This window comes from Melanaphis sacchari, unplaced genomic scaffold (assembly GCF_002803265.2).
Source record: "Melanaphis sacchari strain LSU unplaced genomic scaffold, SCAv2.0 Contig110_pilon_pilon, whole genome shotgun sequence".
Lineage (NCBI taxonomy): Eukaryota > Metazoa > Arthropoda > Insecta > Hemiptera > Aphididae > Melanaphis > Melanaphis sacchari.
This window is the reverse complement of record NW_020270425.1, coordinates 750,516-776,125: the sequence shown is the minus strand read 5'-3', so window position 1 is coordinate 776,125 and position 25,610 is coordinate 750,516. Positions and strand designations below refer to the sequence as shown.

At 27.9% G+C, this 25,610-nt stretch overlaps 1 protein-coding gene across 2 annotated transcripts in view; it reads right to left on the bottom strand.

Moving 5' to 3' along the window:
• LOC112603744 (RNA pseudouridylate synthase domain-containing protein 2-like) overlaps positions 1 to 25,610 on the bottom strand; it is a 397,666-nt gene that overhangs the window by 304,002 nt on the left and 68,054 nt on the right. The window contains exon 2 of one of the 2 annotated variants that reach the window (XM_025352469.1): positions 8,103 to 8,899. In XM_025352469.1, the coding sequence (XP_025208254.1) occupies positions 8,103 to 8,618 (516 nt within the window). In that variant the 5' untranslated portion in view covers positions 8,619 to 8,899. The remainder of the gene's footprint in view (positions 1 to 8,102; positions 8,900 to 25,610) is intronic. The other variant, XM_025352470.1, reaches the window with a different exon arrangement.

Here is a 25,610-nt window from a genome sequence, read left to right as displayed (position 1 = left end):
ACTCGTATATTTGCATTCAAAAGAATTAAATTCGGTATATTTTTTGGTTATGGTAGTGTCACAAATCGATATAGCAAAAAATGTCATACAAAATACTCATTAAAAAAAAAAAAAAATGGATGCACACAAACCACATCCTAACATCCTGTTATATTGTAGATATAACTGCAGCAGCAGTTAGATAATAATATATAATTCAATAATAAATCGAAACATTGCCCATAAACATATGCAATCGTAATACACGCACCCATGATATATTTGTCTATTTCAATCTCGTTAAATATTGAAATAGTAAACGGTAATAACAATAATAACAAGAGCAGTACCTAATAAATATTTTAATATCTATTCTACTTCGTTTTCCACATGAGAAAACGTTATCAGGGACGAAAACCAGAGAGGGAGGTTGTGTTTACCCCATACCCCTTTAGTTATATTTTAGTATTTATAAAATATTTTATTCAGTATTAATAAAAGTGCTTAAATTATAATATTTAACGATAATACCTACAAGTATATACAGTACATATTATAGTATTCACCAATTTCCTCTTTTAATAATAAGTATATTCAAATCCTGAATTTTAGAATTTTTAAGTTTTCTTAAAAACTTTATGAAATAATTTTAGAAATAGTTTGTACCGTATATTATAAGCTAACTATGCTTAGAAAATATTACAGATCAATAATTCAGAAGTTATTCAGTCAAATTTTGACTTAAATGTATCACTATTTTTACAAAAATAAAAATCAACAGATTATCAACATTCACAAAAAAAGGATTGTCTTTAATTGAATAAAATAATAGTCTGTCTAACGGCACTCTTTAAATGGTCTTAAATATTAATACTAAAATACAGACACATTATATTTATTTTAAATTTGTATAATGTACTTGAAAATCTGATCTTAGAAATATCAAAAATAAAACAAATTTATTGTTATTACTTATTACCTAAAGTATACGAGATAATTTGATTGCGATTACGGCAAATCTCTACGTAGACGAATAAAAAATATCTGAACATTTTTATTTGCTTACGACACTGATAGACACGTCGACCGTTTGCATTATAATATTATAAACAAAGTGTTTTCACACCACTTAGGTTTTTCTATTTTATTATGTAATATATAACGATTCACTGTCGGTATTGTTTGCTAACATTTATCTATTTAATGGGCGGAGGTGGGCAATTATTAGAACTAAAAAAAAAAAAAAAAATCAGTGTTGTTGGAAATTTGCACCGCGCATCTAACCGACGTCGTACTATATCAATATAAATAGTAGGTACCCATCTAGCTGCAGCAGTTAAAAGTCGGACAGTATTTTATCGACTGTATTTAAATGAAACCGACGCGGTGACGTGAAAAAAAATATATAATCGTTTTAATCGTTCTCGTCTGCCTTAATGCTCCAGTATTATTTTCCTGTCGTGTTTTTTTTTTTTTTTTTTTTATTCTAATTACAGAACATTATAGCGCGGTGCGTCAAACTGAAAACCTTGTAAATAAAACGCTATTATCATAATAAAACTACGCACATCGTATAATTTTACTACTTTTTGATGTATACTCTATTTGCTTCCATATACATAATAAATTATATTAATTTTTTATTGTTAGGCACACGCGCTAGCTCGACACAAAAGTCTAAATCGGTAGAAATTCGTTTTTTTATTGCATGTTATTCAATATTAGCTAAGGCTATAGAAATTACAGTAAACAGCTCGAGATGTGGATCTCGGACTAAAGTAAACAAATTTAACCATATTAAAATGAATAAAGGCAAGCCGAAGAAAACTACGACATCCAAACATGTATACTTATCTACGTTACGCTGAAAGATTTTGTGTATTAAATATAATTATATACCTCGCGCGCGTGTTATAAATATTTCTAATTCTATTGTAGATCTTTGTGAAACACGAACGACTGTACGCGGAACAATATTTGTTTTAATTAAGTTAAGTTAGATTACAAAATATAATTTAAAGTTATGCACTGGTTAACATTTGTTTATTTCTTGTTAGATTATTTTACAATGGTTCTAAATTAATCTAACTTTATCATTGTACAAAGGATAAAAAACTGCAAGATAAACCAAAAAATAAATAAATAAAAATAAAAATGAATATTAATAAGTATATCAATGCGTAGAGAAGGTAGGTCTATAATTACTTATTATAATAACTTATTTAAACTTTTTAATTAAATTATTCCAAATAATATTAGCTTCTCCGTCAATAGAGCTCTGTATTTTGGTTTAGTAAATTTTAAACTCGACATGGATAATGAGTATTTAGCTAATCCAATACAATTATAGGATACTTACTAAAAGTTTTAATAAGAAAATAAATATTTTGACCAATTAATATTTATTAGTCATACGCAGTATACAAATTTATCAAAGATGTGAATCGACTTTAATTTTGCCGAATTTTAGTGACTCAAATCTAATATATTTTTAAAAGCCAGATAAGTGTTAAAAAACACTTTATAGTACATCCAAGTTAGCACTTTATGAACAGGCCAATTATGATTACAATATATCATACTATACATAGAACAAATTATTTTGTGTTTGGAGTGGCTTAAAAATCATAATAAGTAAATAAAATGTGCTGCAACACAATAGAAATTCTTAAATAACTTTCTTAAAGCCTAAGATTATACTTTAAAAAATGTGTAATTGATTTTTATTAAAATTTTAGATTTTTTTGTTTTATTCCTAAGATATTGCAAGATTTATAATATAATAATCATCACGCACATGTATATTTTATCATAGCTAAACTAATTCTAATAATTTATATTTAGTATATGGTATAAAGACATCACTTTTTGAAAAGATATGTTGAGTTTCCTGAATTATGAATTAATCATTTTTGAAAATTATATTATTAGATAAACTGAACAAATTTAATTAATATTTGAATAATAATAGCACGAGATATGTTTGTCTGATATATAATTGATAGATAATAATAATATTAAACTACATGAAAAATCATCAAGTATTAATTACATTTTAATGAAACAGAATAATTCATGATATTATAATATTATTAATTAAGATTTAAAACATCTCAGTGTTTTAATAATAACATAATATATCAAAATGTAGGTTAAGTTTTTATTTTTAAATTGATTGATTTAAATTTAAATGCATTATTGTTAATAATGTAGTATGCATTTGGTGATTTCGATAACAATTTGTTTGTAAGAGTTTAAAACTAATAAAAATATAATAATTTATAATATTGATAAAGTTTAAAATTTTTATGAAACAAAGATAATGCAGACATTAACAAAAAACCGTACTAATGGTACAATACACTTGATTCTCAAGAGTCGTGTTCGCAATATATTATATTATAATTATTGCGTTCGTCAGTGGAGTTCAAAATAATATTTTACTCGACAGTATTTTCCGTATTCCAAAATAATGACCACAGTCCACCTTTTTTATCTCTTTCTAATTCACTCCTCAAACCCCTATTATATTTATAATATTTTCACCGATTCTATACATAAAATATTATATTGGCGACTGGCGTAGTTCTACGGAAGATTCGCTATCATAGCTGAACAACACATGTAATATTGTTGGCTGAGTGACAATAATAGATAAATTATGTACTCGTAATAATAATTATCAGTATGACGATATAACCTTAATTATTATTATTTAACTATAATATTGTAATATATTATCATACAATCGTTTATAATATATTTTACTCAAGAAAACTATTTGCTCCGTGCAATTCGTATCAATGTATATCTACTAGAGCGCATATTTCCTCAAGTCTACGATCTAAGACCAGAATAACGTGAAAATAAAAAACCTATTTAGTAATATAATATAATATACACACAAATTATTACAAAGGTGCTTATTCTAAAGTAGCGTAAGTATTAATTTAATGGTTGTATAGTGCACTTACTATGATATATTGTGGTATATGTATATGATATGTATGAATATATATATATATATATATATATATATTGTTATGCACAAAATATTATTAATTTAACTATCATAAAAAAAATATCATATAAATAATACGCAGACTCGTACTCAAGTTCGGTTGTGCACTCACATTGAGCTTCGTACTCGGACTCAACGATTCTTTACTATAGATGTACACTGCATGGGAAAGGAAGCGATCAACGTCTTGCTTATCAAAGAACGATTGCAGGCAGAATTTCCGAGGAAAGGATTCACGATTATTTCAAGAACCGTCTCCTCAGCAACACGTTCTTTTTTAGCATCGATCGTCAAGACTGAATGCGATTAGTTTTCCGAACACCATACGAAATTATAATAAACAAGCGTCGCTCTATACAATGTGTCAAAACAATGGGTCGGGGTCAGTAACGTAATTTGATCATGTTTATGTGGTGAGGGAGTATATTGTATTTGTTGTCATTTTTTGACTTTGCTGATATGTGTCTTACAAAGTATGTATGTTAAATTTAAAAAATAAAAATTCCACCAAAAAATTACATTTTACTTTTACCCCTTTTTTTCCTTAGAAAATTAATTTTATAAAATCTTTTCTTAGCGAGTCTTTACATATCTTTAAAACAAAACTACCGATCAAATTTCATAGCCATAGTTTCGCCAGTTCTAATTAGTCGATAATGAAACAGTAAGTCAAGATATTTTATTATTTTTATACATATACATTATAAATAGTAGAGTTAAATATATGTACCTATTGTACCTATATAAATATGGTAGTCAACACTAAAAAAAAAAAAATCTTGTTGGAAAGAAGCCTATTTTCCCGTAATTACGCCTACTCGGGATGACGAAATGCGTGAGTTTTCCTTTTGTCTATATAAATTAAATTACTAACAAAAATAAATAAATCTTATTAGTCAATGTACAAAATCAAATGATAATAATATAAAACGAAAAGACGTAATATTATCATTACAACAGAATATAATATAGTACCATACGAACCGATTTAAATAAAATATTGTGATTTATTGATACGTGAAAATACAATGTGTTGTAATCAATTTGTCATTGTCGCAGCGAACGAATAAATGTGATAATATTTCTGACAGTCACGTGTTATGTCATAGGTACTATAATATTATTATTGTACCTAAGCAATTGTTCAATCGATCATTGTTTCGTAAAATAATAATTGGTGGCCAACTAAATCTCAATTTTCAAACTATGAAGGTACGTAGTATTTTTCCACAGGCCATATATTACTCGATTAAGTATATAATATGGTGATTATACAACTCAATGGTCAGTGTCCATATTATTATAATATCGTGAAATCGCTTTGGGATGGACCAGAAATATGATACCGTAGGAGACTGATCGATAATATTATAATACTTATATAATATATAACTATAGCAAAAATACATAGGTACCTACTAAAAAAAACTTGGAAAATATTCTCATGTAAAATATATTTGAAATACGATCTTAGAAAAAGGTTACTTACCATTTTAGAGAGTTTCAGTTATTATAATGTTATTGAAAACAGCGATATTCATGAACTCGAAAAAAAAAATCTATCTTATAATTTAGTACTACTATTATAAATCTAATTGACGGTAAATTTAAGTGGATTTATTTTTTAAAAATTGAATTATTCAATTTCCATTAATATGCATCCGAAGAATATACAAACGTAAAAAATCCTATTATGAATTATGATATATAAAAACAAAAACCATAGGAGTGATGGAAGTTTATTACTGGCATAAAAACTGTAAAATGTAACGTATTATTCAATGTAAGAATAAATTATACATATTTTAAGTTAAAGCATAAAATATATATCTAAATTGAAGTAAAATATATTTCAATCCTATAATGTAGTTCATATATGATCTAGGATACGCATCGATCATAAAAGTTCGTATGAATGTAATTAAATCTTTTCAAATTCAAGAAAGACTTCTACCTTGAATGTATGTATATAGTCATTTAAATATTCTCAACTATGTAATATATAATATTATTCATCCCCATTATATTTCTTTTTCATGATCAATTTATTCAAGATTTTCGAAATTGTTAAGTACACATAAATATCACTCGTATATTATTTTTTAATACTTCAATTTTTTATAAAATTTAGACAGTATCCTGTGATGGTGACAATTTTTTTTTCATTTCTATATTAGTAATCAAAATGGGTTTATTGAAAATATTGATATACGTATACATCAATAAAAATTTAATTATTACGTTAATTATTTAGATATTTCGCTTTCTGTAATATGATTATTTTACAATTCATAAAAACTATTCGAGAATATTTAAACTATTTTTTAAGAAATATTATCTTTAGCAGTTAGAGAATACATTTTATAAATTCTAAAACTACTTATTTAAATTTTGGTTTCAAGAAGTACATCAAAAATATTAAAAAGTCATCTGCCTAACAATTATTTATAGTAAAAAGATTAATTATCGTTTTTAAAAAACAATTTTGTATCACCGCGAAATATTCCTTCAATGGTATAAAAAAACTGAATTATTGAAAATATTTTTCTATTAAATGATGTTTCGTATATATATACTTAAAAGTTCCAAATATAATAATTTTAACGCCTAAAAGTCCCATGTTAAAGGGGAACAATGGAGAGGGACATAATTGTCGAATCACTCTGTATATTTGTAAACGATTAAACACATTTTTATCACACCACTGATTTTTTTATCGTTTGTTGTAATATAAAAAAGTATATCAGTTATATTGCAACTTAAAAGCATCGAATGAACTAGGAACATGACAGCGTCGATACATGCCTTTCCACTACTTATGCGCATTAGGTATCAAATAATTTCCTAACCAGCAATGCTAATTGTTTTTCATCCGGCCGGAAATACCGTAGAACACAATACAAAAGCATTTCGCGTGCTTATAGTTATAACTACTGCAAAACGATACTATAAAACAGCGACCATATAATATGTATTACGCATCTAATATAAATGTTATACGGAGCACCTTACGATCAGCTTGGCGCTAAACTATTATAACAATAATATTATTGTGAAAAAATACCTATGTATTAACTTACTGACCGTCACCCACCCAGAACTAATACATAACGATCAAAATCACTTTACGTATATTAAAATATCGTCTTCACTGATTCAGATAATATAATATCTTGTATTGTAATAACTAATAACTAATAACCAAGCACGTCGATATAACATAAGTCTTGTGACAAAGCGTCCTATGATTTTTCGTTCAAATAAATATACGAGACTAAGCATTAAAAGTCGAATTTTTTGTTTAAATAATGTTTATATTAAATTATTTTTATTGACAGTAATTATGGCGAGAACCGATAAGACAATGTGATATCCGCATTCGCCTAAATTGAATTATCATGTCCAACTGTTGTACACCCACGTATACACACTAACACTTACACATAAAATATATATGTTGCTTATTTCATTATTCGTAAATTGCATCGTCCGTCGATTAAATCGTTATTGTGCAGCGGACACCAGTGCAACGACGTGGTTGCAGCAGTTGTTTACGGTAACAATACATTTTAATTAACTCTCATACGATATAGGTACACAACTACACAATGTTTTGCATTTATAATACTTGGTATATCGCAATATACTGTATATATATCCAGTTATTGTTTCATTTTCGATTAGTTCTTTGGAAATTCCATCAATCTGTATGTGTTAAGTGTATATGTGTGTGCCGTTTATAATTTTATTATTTATTATTCATTAATATAGACTCGTCTATGAGTGATAATATTTGCAGATCGCGAATCGGAACAGTATACTTTACACTAAACGAACGCTAACCCATAAAGATCAATAATATTTTGTCAAAACAGAAATAGGTAGGTAATATACGAAATCCGCAATCCCGTTAAGACAGAAATTATAGCATTATAACATATTCTGTATTATAGTTTTAATAGATTTGTCTGCTTTTTTTTTCAGCGGGGGAGGGGGGAGTTCTTAATAGTGGTCGTGGTTGTCAAGGGAAATATTATACAGTTGAGCCAGTGCAGGCGTGTGTTAGATATCACTTAATATGTCATAAGAGAAGTTTGGAAACCCGCACCTGTAGCTGCGGCAGTGGCGTAAGCTGTTGCTGGTGCTGGAGCTGCTGGTGCTGCTGGTGCTGTTGCTGTTGGAGCAACAAGTGCGCAAGATCGTGTTGCTGTTGCTGCTGCTGTTGCTGTTGTTGCTGGTGATGGTGATGGTGCAGCTGATTGAGTAGGGCCAAGGCGGCAGCCGCAGCCGTGGTGGCCTGGTGATGGCCGGCCATGTGATTAGGATGCTGCGGCGGCGGCGACGGTTGCAGTGGTTGCGCCGGCATCGCGTTTAGATGATGCGGATGGTGGTGAGGGTGGTGAGGATGGTGTGGATGGTGCGGATGAGGGTGGTGCGGGTGATGCGGGTGCAGTCCGATGAACGCGATAGGCGCCGCGCCCGGTGTGGCCGGAGCCATCGCGGTTGGCGCCATTGCGGCCAGCGCCAACATATTTTGCGACGGGGCCAGCTGCTGGGGCAGACCCCAGGGCTGCACAGCCGCAGCGATCCAGTGCGGGTGGGCCACCTGGTGGTGCATGACAGGCGGCGGTGGCTGTACGACGGTCGGGGCGAACAGGCCGCCAACGGGCCAGACGAGTCGTGGGGGCGGCGGTGCGAGGGACGGCAGCTCCGGTCGGTTCAGCACGGCGGCGGCTGCGGCTGCGGACGTGCACGACTGCTGGTGCGGCTGTCCGGCGGGCCGATGGCTCTGCCCGGCCACTGTTCGCACCGCGACCCTAACCCGGTCCGGTTAGCGCGGAGATGGGTGGTCGGGTGGTTCCCGTAGGTCGGTTGATGCTTTAGTTGCCGGTCACCAATCTAAAACGATATAATATAACATAATCAAATATAATAAATCAATAATACACTGCAAATGATTTGAGTCTGAAAACGACAAATGTGAAGGAAAGAACAATATTATTACGATATTATTTTTGCACTCAAAAGTGTAATCCGCTGACTTTAATTTATGTACATAATATTTACATAGGATTTGTTTAAGAAGTGCTAAAATATTGTAGGTGAATAATAGTAATGTAGCACCGTACGTGCCTATGTGTAAATAATTTATGCAATAAATTTCGTATCCAAGTCTAAAGAGTCACTATAAAACCTTGATCGACAATCATTTAAATAAGATTTCAAATCTGAACTGAGTGCACTCGCCGAGGACAATAATAATATTGATGTATTATTTTTGCAACGTCGTCATAAAACAATTCGAGTCAAATCAGGTCGTTTAAATCCATTACATGCACTTGCATCTGACACGTAATGATATAACACGATTACGATGTCAAACGATCAACAGCCACGGAGTTTATTTTTTTTTTTAAATTTCAATAAAAAATTAATAACCATCAATGTATAATAAACACTAAAAAAAAAAAAAAACTATAAAAATCCGAATCAGATAGGATACAAATATAAAATTACACAAAGGATTTTCGTAAACCATAATAAACCATAATATTGAACGTACTACGACATATAAGTCAACATGTTTGATAGAGAAATACTAAATATGTGGCATACGAAAGAAATTGTAATGGACACGTGATTACTTGAATAAAGAAATAAAATAATAGCAGGACGACAAGACCTATATAAAATTGCCAAGTCGAATAGTAAATGCCTTGGAAATCTTCGACAGTAATAAGTGTAAACAAAATTATTGTCGACGATAAAAATGATATATCTTTTCTTTTTCTTTTTTATTTATTTACCATTTAACTACTGGTTTATTATTGATTTATTCTATAACTATTTCAAGTTGGTAATATTTGCATTGAATAATATTTTAATTGCATTATAAAATTATGTCAGCAGTGTGTTTTTATATTATCGATATCTGGTAGTAAGGAGAAGCTAAAAAAACGTTTTCCGTCGACTTTTACAAGCAAACGTATATTCTTATGCCAAACATGTAATTTAAATGTAAAAGACATACCCCATATGTATCACGTCCGACACATTTAGATAGATCGATTTGGCTGTAAAACATAATATTATTCCCAACGACATATCGTTTTCAATTCAATTTGAGAATAAATATAGTTTCCCTGCTAGGGGATAACACTCTGCGATTGCAGTGGAGAGAGCGGTACAACACTATTATAATATTATTATATACTGCAAGCTTTCAAGTATTATGGAGGACTCAAATTATAATAGAAAAGAATATAGTTTAAAAAAAAAGAGAATACGTTTATCTCATAGCTCAAATCTAAAACGGTATTGTGACGACAATATAGCATATATAATATTATTATATAAATTATAAATAATTTAAGTACAAGTCAATATATCACCATTGCATTATCGACGCAGTTCAACAGTACTAATACACACACACATTGGCGAATAATAATTTATTTTGTATCAAGTATACAATATACGATGTATATAAACTTAATATTATAGTGTCTGTTATCGCGTCGGTTGACCGGGCACTCAGTATAAGAAATAAATCCTCTTTTTGTATATTACCAAAAAACCCATCTACTTATATTATGCATACGCAATACGCATATCCTGTGTGTTGGTGTATAACATGAAAGAAAGTTCTTCTGGTTGATGGTCAAAATAATTTATGTACGGTCACAACGAACGTCTTCAGTAATAGGTGGTATACTCTCAGGGGGTATCTGTATATAGGGTTGTCCCTCACTATAAACTTTTTGCTATTAAACTTTTTGAAATATGATTTTGGAAAACTAATAATTAATCAATTTCACAATTTTTAAATGTTTTAGATATTATATTTCAGTTTACCCAAAATGAAAAGAAATACTATATACATACAGTGCTCGTTTTCATGTTTCCCATAATATGATATATTGTTATGAAAATATTAGAGATATTAAATCCAGTATACATTAAAATAAAACCATTATCAGTGAAATGTTAAAAATAAAATAGTCCCGAACGTCTTAAATTTTAAGCAAGCTAAAGGTGGGTAATTGACTTGAAAAGTATCTCGTGAGGATCTATTGCATAACTAGTGTATTATAGGTGTGTCAGTGAGAATTGAATACGATGACAAGCCGCACTGTGAAACGCTCCTAATGTTTAGCTATATGAAATGCGAACTCTATACAATAATAATAATATCATAGTTAAATACCGTTTAGGATTTGTACTCATATGTTGTGAATTTATTCATCTCCGTAAGTCAGAGCCGGTGTCATACTAAAAATATATGCGTACCTAACAATATATTATATTTTAAGCATGCGAAGCCGTAGAAAGAGATTTTTAAGCTATCATCAATATATTATAATAATACAAGGAATAAATTTGGCTTTCGGTTCTATATGAGTTGTATTTTATTATTTTTTTATCGTATAAATAAAAAATATTTTTCGAATTGTAGATGCATTATATTTTTTAATGCAAATTCATAAATACTGATACCTCGCTATATTAAGAGATTCGCAGAGATCGGTGGTTAATTGTATAGTGATGATAATAAAAATCATACTTATAAATTTAACTACTTATATTTACAAAATGTGTTTATTTTAATTAAGCAATTAATGCATTTAAGATTCTGTTGCGATCAAATTATAGTTTTGTGATTTAAATGTTATAATTCTCATAATACTACATACAATTCATAGTCTATTGTTAACTTATATGGTTTAAAAATAAAATAAAAAAGTATATTTATAATAACTAAACAAATGGAATAAATGTTAATAAAAAATTTAAATCTACAAGCCTACTAAATCAAACGCGCAAATTTCATATAATTTATCAGAATTATTTTGCCCCACGAATAACTCCATGACCGTATAACAAAAATAATAATAATATATGAATTGTAGTCGTCTATCTAAAGCAGTAGGGTATCTCTGCAATGGTCTACATCAGACTACAGGAAAGACGGTAAATATAGTGTAATATACATATTATATTATGTAAAAACGCGTATAACAATATTATGTGTATAATATATTGTCGATTACAAGCGTTAGAGGAGATTTTTCTCGCATATTATTGTACAATTTACATATTATATTGTTTGACAGAAGTTTATTTTATAAGATATATGTACCCCAAATATACTATGAAGACAAGTATGAACACGCGTGTAATATCATATTCGTCGTCGCCGTCGTCGTAAAATAATAATAATGTGTTGTCTGACGTGATAAGCGAAATTATATGTAAAAAAGAACTAAAAAACAGCATCCGTCCGTCATCATTTATGAGATTTGTCACTTATATTATACGAATGTCGTACATTTTATCTGAGACTCAAACGTCGTGTCTAACATCGCGACAATGCTTGTCTGTCGTGTTTTAACTTAAAGTTACATCAGATAACAGTAACACAATAGTTTGACCTCCAAATTTAAATCTCCTATGTGTGACGTATATATTTGTAGTAAGCATATGTTGCACACAAAGAGATACAGTAGGTACAAGATACCGATAGTCACACCTATTAATATAGGTGATGGGTGACTCGGTACTGGTAAATTTACTGTTGGACTACATAATAATTATAAAACGAATTAATGTTTTTTTTTACATTCTGAGTATTTTTATTAATGGGACAAAATCGTTTAAGAAAATATTTTTTTAGTGTGCTTAAAATGTAGTAAAAATAAGTCGTAAAAATGTTGACACCTCTACAAAAAATTAGTGCAGTGCGCCAACTATTCGCAATTATATAGCGCAGATATGTTTTTGCACAAACATGATAATTTTTTATTAATCTCTGCATAGAATTCATACATACCTGAAGAGCCGATATTCCGTCAACTTTAGAAGGTAATTACATTAAATTTAATACAACAAACATTAATATAAATTACTAAATTAAGTTAAGTTTAAGCACACGCTTTTGTGTAAGTGTAATACAGTAGACTTACTAAAGTAAGCTGAACGAAGAACTTCAATAATTCACTACATTATCGAAAAGAGGGACCGACTGGTTCCACTGAGAGCTGTACACTTAAACCACAGAGTGTGCAGGGATGATTACAAGTCAAATATGCGTATACTACAGAAAAAGGACCGGAGAGGAGGGATTTACAATAAAACGTTCATAAATAGGTAGGTAATTTATGTTTATAAATTTTTTTGAATCCCCAATCAACCCGAATTTTATTTTATAGCTCACTTTTGCGAACACCATATTAAATATTAATAACACGTACAATTTTTTGAAAAAATGTTTATTACGAGATATAAGTAAAATATATGGTTTGGAAAATAATACTTTTTTCGACCCGACCCGAACAGGGTGTAACGCAAACAATCAAATACCAACTGATAAAATGTGGCTAGTACAAAGAAGAACTTGAAGAAAGCAAAATATGTAACACCTAAGAGGCAGCACTAATACCTAAACTTTACAAAATTTTAACTTATCACTGATTTTAAGAAAAACTAAACTATAAAATAATATTTAAAAAAAACTATTTTAACTTGTAAGTGAAAAAATTGTACATAACTAATGACTAAAAATACAGACAAAGTTTATTTAAGATCGATAGAAATATAAATATATTTAAACTCTATAATTCATATTTATTTTTAATTTTATTACACATATGTATAGTAGAAGCTCATACAATGTAGTTATCTATCTTTTATAAAAACACTTGAGCTCACCAGTTTTAAAGAGTTTAGAAAGATACAATTTGTTATAATTTAAAATTTACCAAAATATAAAATAAGCTTGGGTATTATTCTAAAAAAATATACAAATCTAATAATAACCATAAAACAAAAATAATAATAATAGTCAGTGTACTAAATAATTCTTGTTTTGTAAACATAAATTCGCACAAATTCGACTATATCATTTATTACATATTTAAAGCATAACAATTCAAACTTCAACTACATATAGTACGTTATTAAATACTGTTGCAAGGTATGGCAAAGTTGTAAAACCGATACAATATTTTCGCAGTAGATATAACTTTGGCTGTCATCGTATTCACTAATGACTACCTATATATTATATAATATACTGTCGAGTATAAAAGATGCACTCTATAAAATGAAAATAATTGATCACGTTTTGCCAATTTCCGAACTAGATAAAAACAGAGTTGTGCAGGTATATATTCACTGAAGAGGAAGAATTGCAAAAGTTGTTAAGTAACAATAATAAAGAAAATCTCCTAATAACTTTATACAAGATAATACTAGAACATTTTAGAACATTTATATATATATAATATATATTATATATATTATATATATATATTCACAACCGAGGACGAGAGTTAAACTATAAACTAAGATATTGTTTATTATAGACATAATGGTGATTTACCAAGTATACTCACAAGTTTATGAATAATTGCCCTAATTGGTTTTGTGATGGAACTTTTGTTTATTCACCTAATCCGTTCAAACAATTATACACCATTCATGCCGTTATTATTCAAATATTATTCCTTCTGCTTACATTCTTTTTTACCCAACAAAAAAAAAAAATTAACTGCGTTTCATTTTATTTTTTATGTACTATTTTATTTATCAATTGTGTATACATTTAAAACTTTTATGAACAAACTAATTTATTGATATTTGAAATTATTGTTAGATATGTCAAATTATTTTTAATTAATAACATATTATGGAACCTACGAATAATAATTGTGGAACTCTAATAAATAATAATTTAACTCAAACTATTTTCGGCGAACAACAAATGACACATATTCACTTAAAAACATATTTTTAAGTTGAATGCTTAAAAATTCTAATAAATTTTTTTCGCGTAAATGCATTGATAAAATAAATAATAAAAATGGGTTAATCGGCCTGTTTTGTTGTTAGTTAGCATTTCACACAAACTATCAAGCAATATCTCACGCATAATAATATTATACAAAATAATTCTTTAATGCACGAATGAAAATACAAAAATAGAACTGACAAAAAGAAGTTTGTTCTTTGAAATCATAGAATTTATGAAAATTTAAAGATTCCAAAACCGCGATTTCAACGAATGCATAAAAATAGTTAATTAATAAATAATAAAATGGAGGCGATTACGCTTACTACGAATCTCCAACGTAGGTATATCGGACTACAAAACTAAAATTTAACAAAACCTAGGTATACACCTGGACAATACACTGTTACGGTAATCGATTACGATTTTGAAAACAATACCAAAATAATGCAATATCATACTATAATACATCGCACTATAATATAATAATACGTAATAATCTCTTGTACAGCGATATAATTACAAAATATGAAAAAAATAATGTAAAAAATAATTGAACAAAATATGCATAGGTAGTGTAATACTAATGCCCGATTATTAGAATAATCCGCTACAATGCAGACCGTTTGTTATATTTACAATGTTATATCATAATATTCCGGATTACCAAAATAATTATACATATTATATGCAGTTCACTATAATATAAGCATAAGTAGAACACTGTCAGAGTATATGATAACCCATTACACATGTGTATATACAAGATAATCTATTTAAGTGTCTACACACATATTATTTCGAAAAGTATTAACTCTTTGGAAAACAAATATTTTTTTATAAAAATATTATTTTTAATTTTGTTGCAAGAACAATTTACATTTCATTACTTCGTCAAATGATGACGTATGTTATTAATTTCATACTCTACAATAGTAAAACATTGTTAGAAGTAATAACTCGAAAATATTAGTCTTGATAAAAATCAAATTTTCAAACGAGTTGTTTATAAAAGTAATAACGATAAGAAGTTAAAAATTTTAAAAATTATGAGCGTTAACACTTAAATTGGATCACTATGTATAATATGATATTATGATATGTAAATTAAATATATTTATAAATTTGGTGCATATTGTCTAAAAATATGATATTGTCATTATCGCGCTTAATGGTTTCGCGTTGGAAAATGCCAAACTAATGGTGTTTTTTTCACATTTTTTTCCTCACCGACCCCAAACGCGTAATCAGAGAACTTGATTTATCGTCGTTTACCTGGCGCGGATGTACAAGTAGATTTTATTATAATAAACCACACACGCACAAGCAAACCTATATTATTAACGTCTATACCACTGCCATGTGTTTAATGACGCGTGCTCGAACATAATAATATATTATAATATATAATATTCTACACGAGTGAGTATATTATATTATTATTAATATTATTATTAACGGAAGAATAGAGGATGCTAGAGGGTCTTTAGCGCCCCCATAGATCCATACCATAGTTCTTAATTTTTACATAATATTTTAATAATGTTTTCTTATTGTTTAAATTTATTATAGTAGCAAATATGTATTGAAATATTTTATTATTTTTTGAATGATTTGATAATATTAATTACTATTGACAGTCTGAAGAGTAAATAATATTTTCAATGACTTTATATGTTATTACCTAACTTATAACTTTAAAGTATCGTATTAAATGAGATTTCATCGAAAAAAGTTTTATAAAAAAATCTAAGAAATATTCGACAGAAAAACGTAATTTATTACAAATTTCTTCATGTATGTCATCCAAATTTAATTTTGGTAGTATATATAGTTCTTTATGTCAGATTATACTTATTTTTTCAGTTACATAACACAAATTAGTCTCAATTATTGGTAGATTATTATGAATATAATTAGTCACTTTATGTTTAAGGTCAAAATCGTTCAACAAATTTTGAAATTGTTATAAGTTTAAAAAAACTACAGATGGTTGGTTGTAGAAAAGTATAAAACGATTTACTGATACGAGTATAGTATCCAGTAAATACGGTTTAAATCAAATAAAATAAAGTAAACTCCTAGTCTAGCAGAATTTTCAGAATCAACTGAATATATCCAAGTAATAATAACAAATAAATTTTAAGGAGGCTAACATTATAGAAATACTTGCACACTGCTGACTTTTGAATATCTACCAGATGAACGTTTAATATTATTATTGTATTATTATTATTTTAATTGTTTACTCTGCTCATACATAATTGATCTGTAATTTTCTTTTACTGCATTATTATTATGTACAGATGAACTGTGTTCAGATTATTGTATGTCGTGTAGCATAACAACCTTAAAAATGCTTTTAAACAGAAAAAAGTACCATTTTTTTAACGCGTCTTTCAAATTTTATTGTTAAAATTTTCTAATGCCAAGTACAGAATTTCAAATTGATAATTTATTATACATTTAATACTATGTTGGGTTGAATAAACAATCACTAAACATTAAAATATTTATGAATTAATAATAATGATATAATGTGGTATATGGTAAGTACCTTAAAAACGATTTAGTTTTAATAAACCATTAAATTAATCAATTTTTCAAACTGATATTTGTTATTTTATAAATTCCAAGTTTTAATCGAATTTTTCAAACTTTTATACTCTCTCTACTTTTAGTTTTAAGTGTTTTTACTCACAATAATATTACAAATTGGATATAATATCACTAAAACATAATATTACATTGATATCTCTACAAAATAATGTTTGATTGTTGAACACTTTATAAAATTGGATATTGCAGTGCACTTTTTTGAAAACTTCCTTGATAGTTTGTTGTTGTTTTATAGAATTACTTTATTATATGTTAGTTGTATGCAATTGTACTCCACTCAACAATGTTGTACACAAATAAAATAAATGGGACCGCGTTATAAAAAAAGGCGCTGCCAATTGGAACTGTACTCAATCGTATTCTATGATAATACACCTGTTTTTACAATCTTCGTGAAGATCGACACATATGTACGGACAGTAATCATAGTCATATCGTAGTGTAGTGTCATTGAGTTATATAAGTAAAGGGGACTTTTCGATTTCAGTGACTGTATGTTTTTTTTATAAATTTGAATTGATACTATAAAATTACGTTTGATGCGGCTGAAAAACGAAAACTTTTCACGGACTACCGCATACCACAAACATTTTCTCTGGTAAATTTCTATACCCACCATAGAATACAATATTAAATATACCCATACCTATATAGGTTAAGTATGGGTATATTTATATAGTAGGCGCTTTATTGACTATTCTTGATGCTGTTCTGTACGATAGTGAACTGAACAATATGTTAGACTCATCAGACTGGTAAACGCAGTTTAAGATCGGCAAAAATATAAGTATACTTTATTTTTATAATATATTATACTTTATATTGCAAAGTGCTATTAACTTACGTATAGAGATACTATAAAGGATGATTAATGTTCAATAATACAGTTATTAAAAATTTGATACTTGGAATTTTTAAATAGTTTAAAGAGTTTACTATGAAGCGTGAAGATACAAACTTCTGCTTTTCAAATAAAAACTCCCCTTTTTTACAGTTATCTTTTATGAAAACTCTTAACTATTAAATTCTGTATAATATGGTGCCAAATATAATAAATACTAAATTTAATATTTTTAACTATTATCTTTAATATTAACATTTGAATAACTGATAAACTATACGTTCTAATTTAGAATTAAGTATATTGATTTTATTTTACTTTATATATCTACTTAATAATTTACAATAAAAAAAAAGAGAAGACGTTCTTCTTTTTTTTTTAAAAAAAGGTTATATAAGTTATCATTTTAGAACTTGAGTTGTACAAACTATCTCAAGAATTTGAAAAATAGTCTTTAGGTACATTATTATTGAAAATTTCAAAAAATTTGAATTTGAATAAATTAATTATTAAATGAAAACACGGTGGTGAGTATGCTTAATGTATAATTCTGTATAATATCAATATAGTATTCGTGATTACAAAGTTACCAACCCGAGATTTTATCAACATGCTCAAGATTGTAAGCAATATGTATGGGAATCAGCTGTATATAGTAAACTGTTATTAGTATAACATAATATACTTAGACAGTTTATTTATATAATATATATATATATATATATATATAAATTTATAAACGTAATTATGCATAAAAATATATTTGTGTATCAAATAATTTTAACGCATCAAACTATAATGTCTATAATCAAAAAAATGTACGAAAGTTATATAAATAGCTTAGTGTCCGACAGTCAGTTAAACCGCAATACCGCTGACGGGTTACTTTCAAAATTGGACGTAGGAAGATGCACACGTCATATCTTTACTCCCAAATGACGCCACTAAAGGAATTCAGAATTTATCACTGTTATAACAAAGTACACAAATATATATTATTTTTGTGTTTCACGAAACGGATGTTTTCAATATATTAAACAACTACTACTCATGTGCGATTCCAAATGATACACTTGGATAAACACTCAGCACAAGTAAGCTAAACATCACAACGGACCAACAGTACAAAACGGAAGTTCTAAACAAACTCGCGGCCGAAAAGATTCTAAGCTGTGAATTCCAGAACGAAAAAAAATAACGGTGACGTCAATGCTATTATAATCACATTTCTGATTATTTACGTTGAAGTATTACAACATAATCATTAGGTATATTATAGCGTAGCTGATATGCGTGTGCCTATATACTAGCAATAATAATTAACAATCATATACGATATGCGTAACAATATAAATATTAAGATTTAAGCCTTAAGGTCACACACACGCGACATGAGGGGGTAGGGGTAGCGTTACACCAATACACAATATTAATACGTCGAGTGTTTTTTATCGTTTTATTATTTTATTAATTTACGAACGAATAACATGTTGTTATTATTATTATTATTATTATTATATTAATATGCTTAATATCACAATATACGAACAAATTTACCGTGGAAAAAAATCAGTCACACGCGGACGGGTGTAATGCATAATACAATGTCATCTGTAAACTTTACAGTAAAGTTGCATTAAACCATTGCGTACAATATGACCGACTTTGATTCCGGGAAAGCCGATTACGAGTAGCATATATATATAAAAAAAAAAAATGTTTTTATAATATTTATGCATCATGTCATGCACCATGAATAAAATCGTAATTGCACTCCAGTGGTCGGGTGGTGTTGCAGCAGGTACCTACCTAGCTACCTACAAAATACAACGCAGTACGTACGTCGTATTAATATGATATATTATATTGCATGCCGCTGTACATGAGGCATATTATTTTTATTATTATTATCGTCATACCTTTCCCTGTAATAATATAATTTTTTTTTATTTATAAAATACCATGACATTAAACATATAATTTAATAGCGATATATAGCTGGTAAGTACTGCCACACGTGACGCGCATTTGTCAATAATAATATGTTTATGTGTTCTATATAATATGACTATTGACTAATAAGTGTTATAATTATAATTATAATAATAGATGGGTTATACGCCTATATAATATTGGCTGTGAATAATTTGCACAAAAATTAACCCAAAATGTATATAACATGTGTAATTTACATCAACATTCTTTAAATTCATTTATAAATTACACCATCTCGGGTAATAATAAATATAAATTGTATAATTTGCAACAAAATTCAGATTGATTATAATAATTGATAGTGTGGGCAACGTTTCGATAATAGGGTATAATAATTTATATCAGAAGCTAATAACACAAGATATTCCATTTTAAATTCTAAACGGTTTTAATACTAACATATTCACACCTAGTGACGTCACGAACTTTTTGAACCACAGGGACACACATTAATCGAATTCACCCTCCAGCTCATATTTTCAAAACAGTATTAATATTCGAAAATTAATATTAAATTCTTTTGAAATAATGACTTAGTTCATAAACACGTTAATATTAACAAATTACAACACATGGGATTAAAACAGTACTTAGTATAATTAATTCACCCACAACCACCTACCCACCCACCTTAAAAATTTAAGGAGCGATTGCCACAAAAATGTATCCTCGTTATTTACACCCTTCTACGTATGATACGTTAGTATTGACTTAGGTATACCTTCATAAGTATACACAATAAAACCTCTATAATAACGAACCCTGTCTTAGGCGTAATCCTTGTTATAATATACGAAGTATAATAAAATAATTATTATTATCAATAATTATTAAATTTAATACTGTTTAATAATATGACTACGGAAAATCAGACGTCCACCTATTTATAACAATAATCAGATTGTTAGAAATATTGAAAAATTATGAATGTCATTAGAGTCAATGAAGTTTCAACGTTATTGAGGGTATTGGCGAAATAATCAAATATATAAATACTCAAATTGATAAAAATTAAAAAAAATATTTTTGTGTATCTGCGGTGGTACAAATTAGTAATTACATATTATCTTTATTTTGGAGGAAATTACAAACTCATATTATATTGTTACACATGATAGACAGGACAGCAGTAAACTAGTACCTACCAAAAAACCAGTTAAATATAACTATATAAGTACAGTAAAATTCCCTTATTACGATATTCAAGGGACCAATAGAATCTGATCGTTATAACCGAACTAAATATCGAATATCGTTGTAAACGGCATCGTTATAAGCGAATTCGACTGTACCTATAACTTAACCTTAACCTATATTAACGAATAAGAATATTTCGCAAAAAAAAAAGAGTCATTTCCGTGTTCTTTTTATTTACTTTGTTATCGCATTCCAGTGAACTGATTTATGTGCAAAATCTTATACTATTAATATAAATTGTATTGCATTTTATAATTTCTAATGGCAACTTCTCTGCAAATATTTGTAACAATTGGTATACTTCTTTAGGTCTTGCAATAAACATAAATATTGGTATTCATTATCACTTCTGTTGTGGGATTTTATGTAAAAACAAATTAAATAATATAAAACTTCCTATTGAAATTTGAGAGATTAATCCACTGAATGTATTTAACAATAAAATTAGCCAATTAAAAAAAGCAATAAGCAAAGAGATAAAGAAACTTACCAAAATGCATTTTAAATTCTATATAATATGTAAGCGGTAGTAAATGCAGAATATTAATTACAAACAACAAATTGTATTATTACCTATACCTATTTAATTTTATAAATTATTATCAACCATACAAAAATATCACTAGTCATTGTTTTAATCATTTTTTTTTTTTTTTTTAAGTAAATAACATTTTATTATACAAGAATTTTAATTTAAAAAAATAAATATTGTTTATATTTTATTCTTATTTCTTACACTTAAATTTACTTCTGCTTAATCATATTATATAGCATAAATGTTATATTGTAATAAAGTTAAAGTTAAAATAAAATTGATACTTGCAACATAAATATTATCTACCTAGAATAAAACTATTGCAATTATTTTAAGTAACTATCTATAGTTTTAATTATAATTTCTTTTTTTTTTTATACAATTTATAGGATAATAAAATTGACATCAAAATTCTGCATTTAAAACACATCTTTTTTATTTTCATCTTTTTCATATAATATAACGATTCAAAATGTAAGTTTTTAAGTTCCTTTTTTAGTTTTTAAATTATTTTTGATACAAAAACTCTCTCTTATTTTCTTTATTTTTATCATTTATCATCTAATAGTTAATACATTTGATATTTGACAACACTACTTATATGAACAATATTTTTTTTGTCTAATACAGAAAGTAATTCTTAATTTTTTTTTTTTTTTTTATTGAACTTAAGCCCAGCAACTAGGGCCATTAGCTGTTTGTAAGGGTTATGAACTATGGTAAGGGGTAAGGTTGGTACGGTAGGTTGTATTTTACGATTTTTACGGTTGATAGCAAATACGTGTATGTGTGGCAAGATTTTTAACCATTATGATCCCGAGTGGTCACCCATCCGGGAGCTAGTAGCTGTAGCCGTTACTTACTCTCAATCGCATTCCGCGACTGGTAGCAGCCAACGCACCACGCCAAGCCACAATTCTTAATTTATCTTTGTTTATATTCGACATACAGTTAAGTATCCATTTCCGGCCATGGCAATAAAATACGAGTACTCCCATGTTCTTAAAATAACGCCGCAGGTAAGAACAAACTATATTTTACAGATTTTCTGTATACCAATAGTTTTGAGGAATACCGACGGTTTGATATATTATGTATCATGATTAGTCGATTCTTTGTTACGATATTCGTCATATTATGTTGTTTCAATGATATTAGTGTACTGTACTACCGTGTATATAAATTTAATTTATTAATACTCAATGTAATGAGAAAAAAATAAATTATATGCTAGTGTAGTTTTAAAAAGCTATCTTAGTGCATCTGAATTAGAATCTGACATTTTTTTTCCACGAACGAGCATATAGTATATTGTAATCAATATTTGATTTTGAAAGAAAGTGAGAGGTCGTATTTTTAGATTAATTGAGCCCTTTTAGACTGTGTTTAAATTCTCAAACCTTTATTATTGGATATTAAATACCGTCTTAGTAATGGTTGCAAGCATATAGAAAGATATTGTGAAACTGAATGTGTACATGCATGCTGTATTATACTATAAAATGTATAGCGTAGATAAATCAGAAAGACAACATACGCAAACAAAAATTTCTATAAGATATACGACTAAAAATTCAATTTGGTTGTATGCATCACACTTTTATATGTGTTGAATAAAATAATATTTAATAACATTAAGTTATTTGCCAAAATTTGACAATACTATGTAGGTAGATATCTATAAATATCATACGTGAACAATATTTTTTATTTTATATTTTATATAGAAGTTCACTCTTTGTTAGTCCCGCAAATATAACGACACTGAATAAAACGAGATAAACAATCACACTAGCTATATATCATGTATATGCACGCGACGAATGCATGTTAAATCATATTTATGCTACAGCGTATTTATATATATATATATATATATATATACATTATATAATATTTAATAATATATATAAATTATCACACGGTAATAACGAAAAAAACAATCCATAACTTTACAAAAATGTTATATGTATTTGTATATGTATCTATATCATTGCAGTATTCAATAATAACTTTTTTTTCTTCCGTTAGCGATACGTCATATTATAGTAAACAGCAAATGTTCATAGACTTTAATGGTGGTCCGACCCTTACACAGAACCATGAAAATCCACAGTAATTTTTTTTTTTATTTATTTAATTTTACATTGATTATAAACCAATTATAATATTTAATGTATAAAAATTCGATAAATTTATTAGTTACATCAGAAATTGGTTTTCTTACTTTAAACATCTTTTTACAATAATAAGTTTACAAGTGTATTATACTTTGAACATTTTTACGTAAATTTGAACAATTTACATTACAATCATGATCACCTATTTAGCATCATATGTCCAGTTATATATTCATATCAAAATCTTTAATCCTTATAGAACAGTCAGTCTATATTATACAATGCCATCTAAATCTAATTTCTCATTTAAACAATAAATTGAAAACCAAGATAAATTAAATTTAGTTAAAATTTATTTTACTTTCACTCAACAACGTGAAGATACCAATAAAAATTAATATTTAAAGCTCAATATACTAAAAACAAAATAAAACTATCTAATATTCTTACATCTCTTTCAGCTGTGATGTATTCAATAAGTCCAAAAACCAAAATTTTAATAATATACAAAACAATTATATTGCATTGTTTCTCCAGGTAATATGACATTCAAATTTAAGAGCAAATCAAGTGATGTAATAAATGATCTATGACCTAAACAAGCTTTTCAATATATTTATCCTAGAAAAATAACTGATGACAAACGTGGTGTAAAATTAATAATATACAGCGTATAGATTTACAAATTCCAACAGTAAATAAAACAAAAACTATAGTTCTACAGACATAACAAAAACTTCTATTTTAAAGTCTAACTAAATTCAAAAACCTTTAGTTTACATACAATTGTATGTGTTATCATTCATCAATCATCGTTTCTATTTATACCTATCTAGAAGACAGAAAAAAATGGCCTAGAGACAATCTTTCATGGAAAATAAATAATAATAACCATAAGATACCTATTCAAGATAATCAAACTTCTAAAATATCAAAAACAAATTAATATTTTTAATACATAATTCATAAATCGTGCAACTCCTAAGCAACTTTTAGTCAATCCTATTTATTTCTTATTTACAAAGTGATTTATTAACTATGCACTTATTTTAATTCTTTTAAATTTAATGAGTTTATTTAAGGTTTTACATTTAGATATATTTACTGACCATATTTTCAAATATTTAGGATTTTTTATTAACTTCCTTTAAAGCAGAGGTTCCCAACCTTATTTATTCTACGCTCCCTTTGTAGATTTTCAAAAATCTTGCGCCCCCCCCCCACCAATAAATTGAAAAATTATAATTTTTTTTGTTTACTTTACATTTTAAAAAAAAACAATATAATATTCGGAAAAACTACTTTTTTATTGATGATAGTAATTATAAAATATAAATAATTGTAAATAATATAGTATTATAGTGGAATTTTAAATATAATAAAATTTGATAAATAAAAATTTTACTTTGTGATGATTGCTTGCGCCTCCCCAGCGATGCATATACGCCCTCCAGGTTGGGAACTACTGCTTTAAAGAATATCTTGTACTCTTGTGTGATTTTTTTTTTTTAATT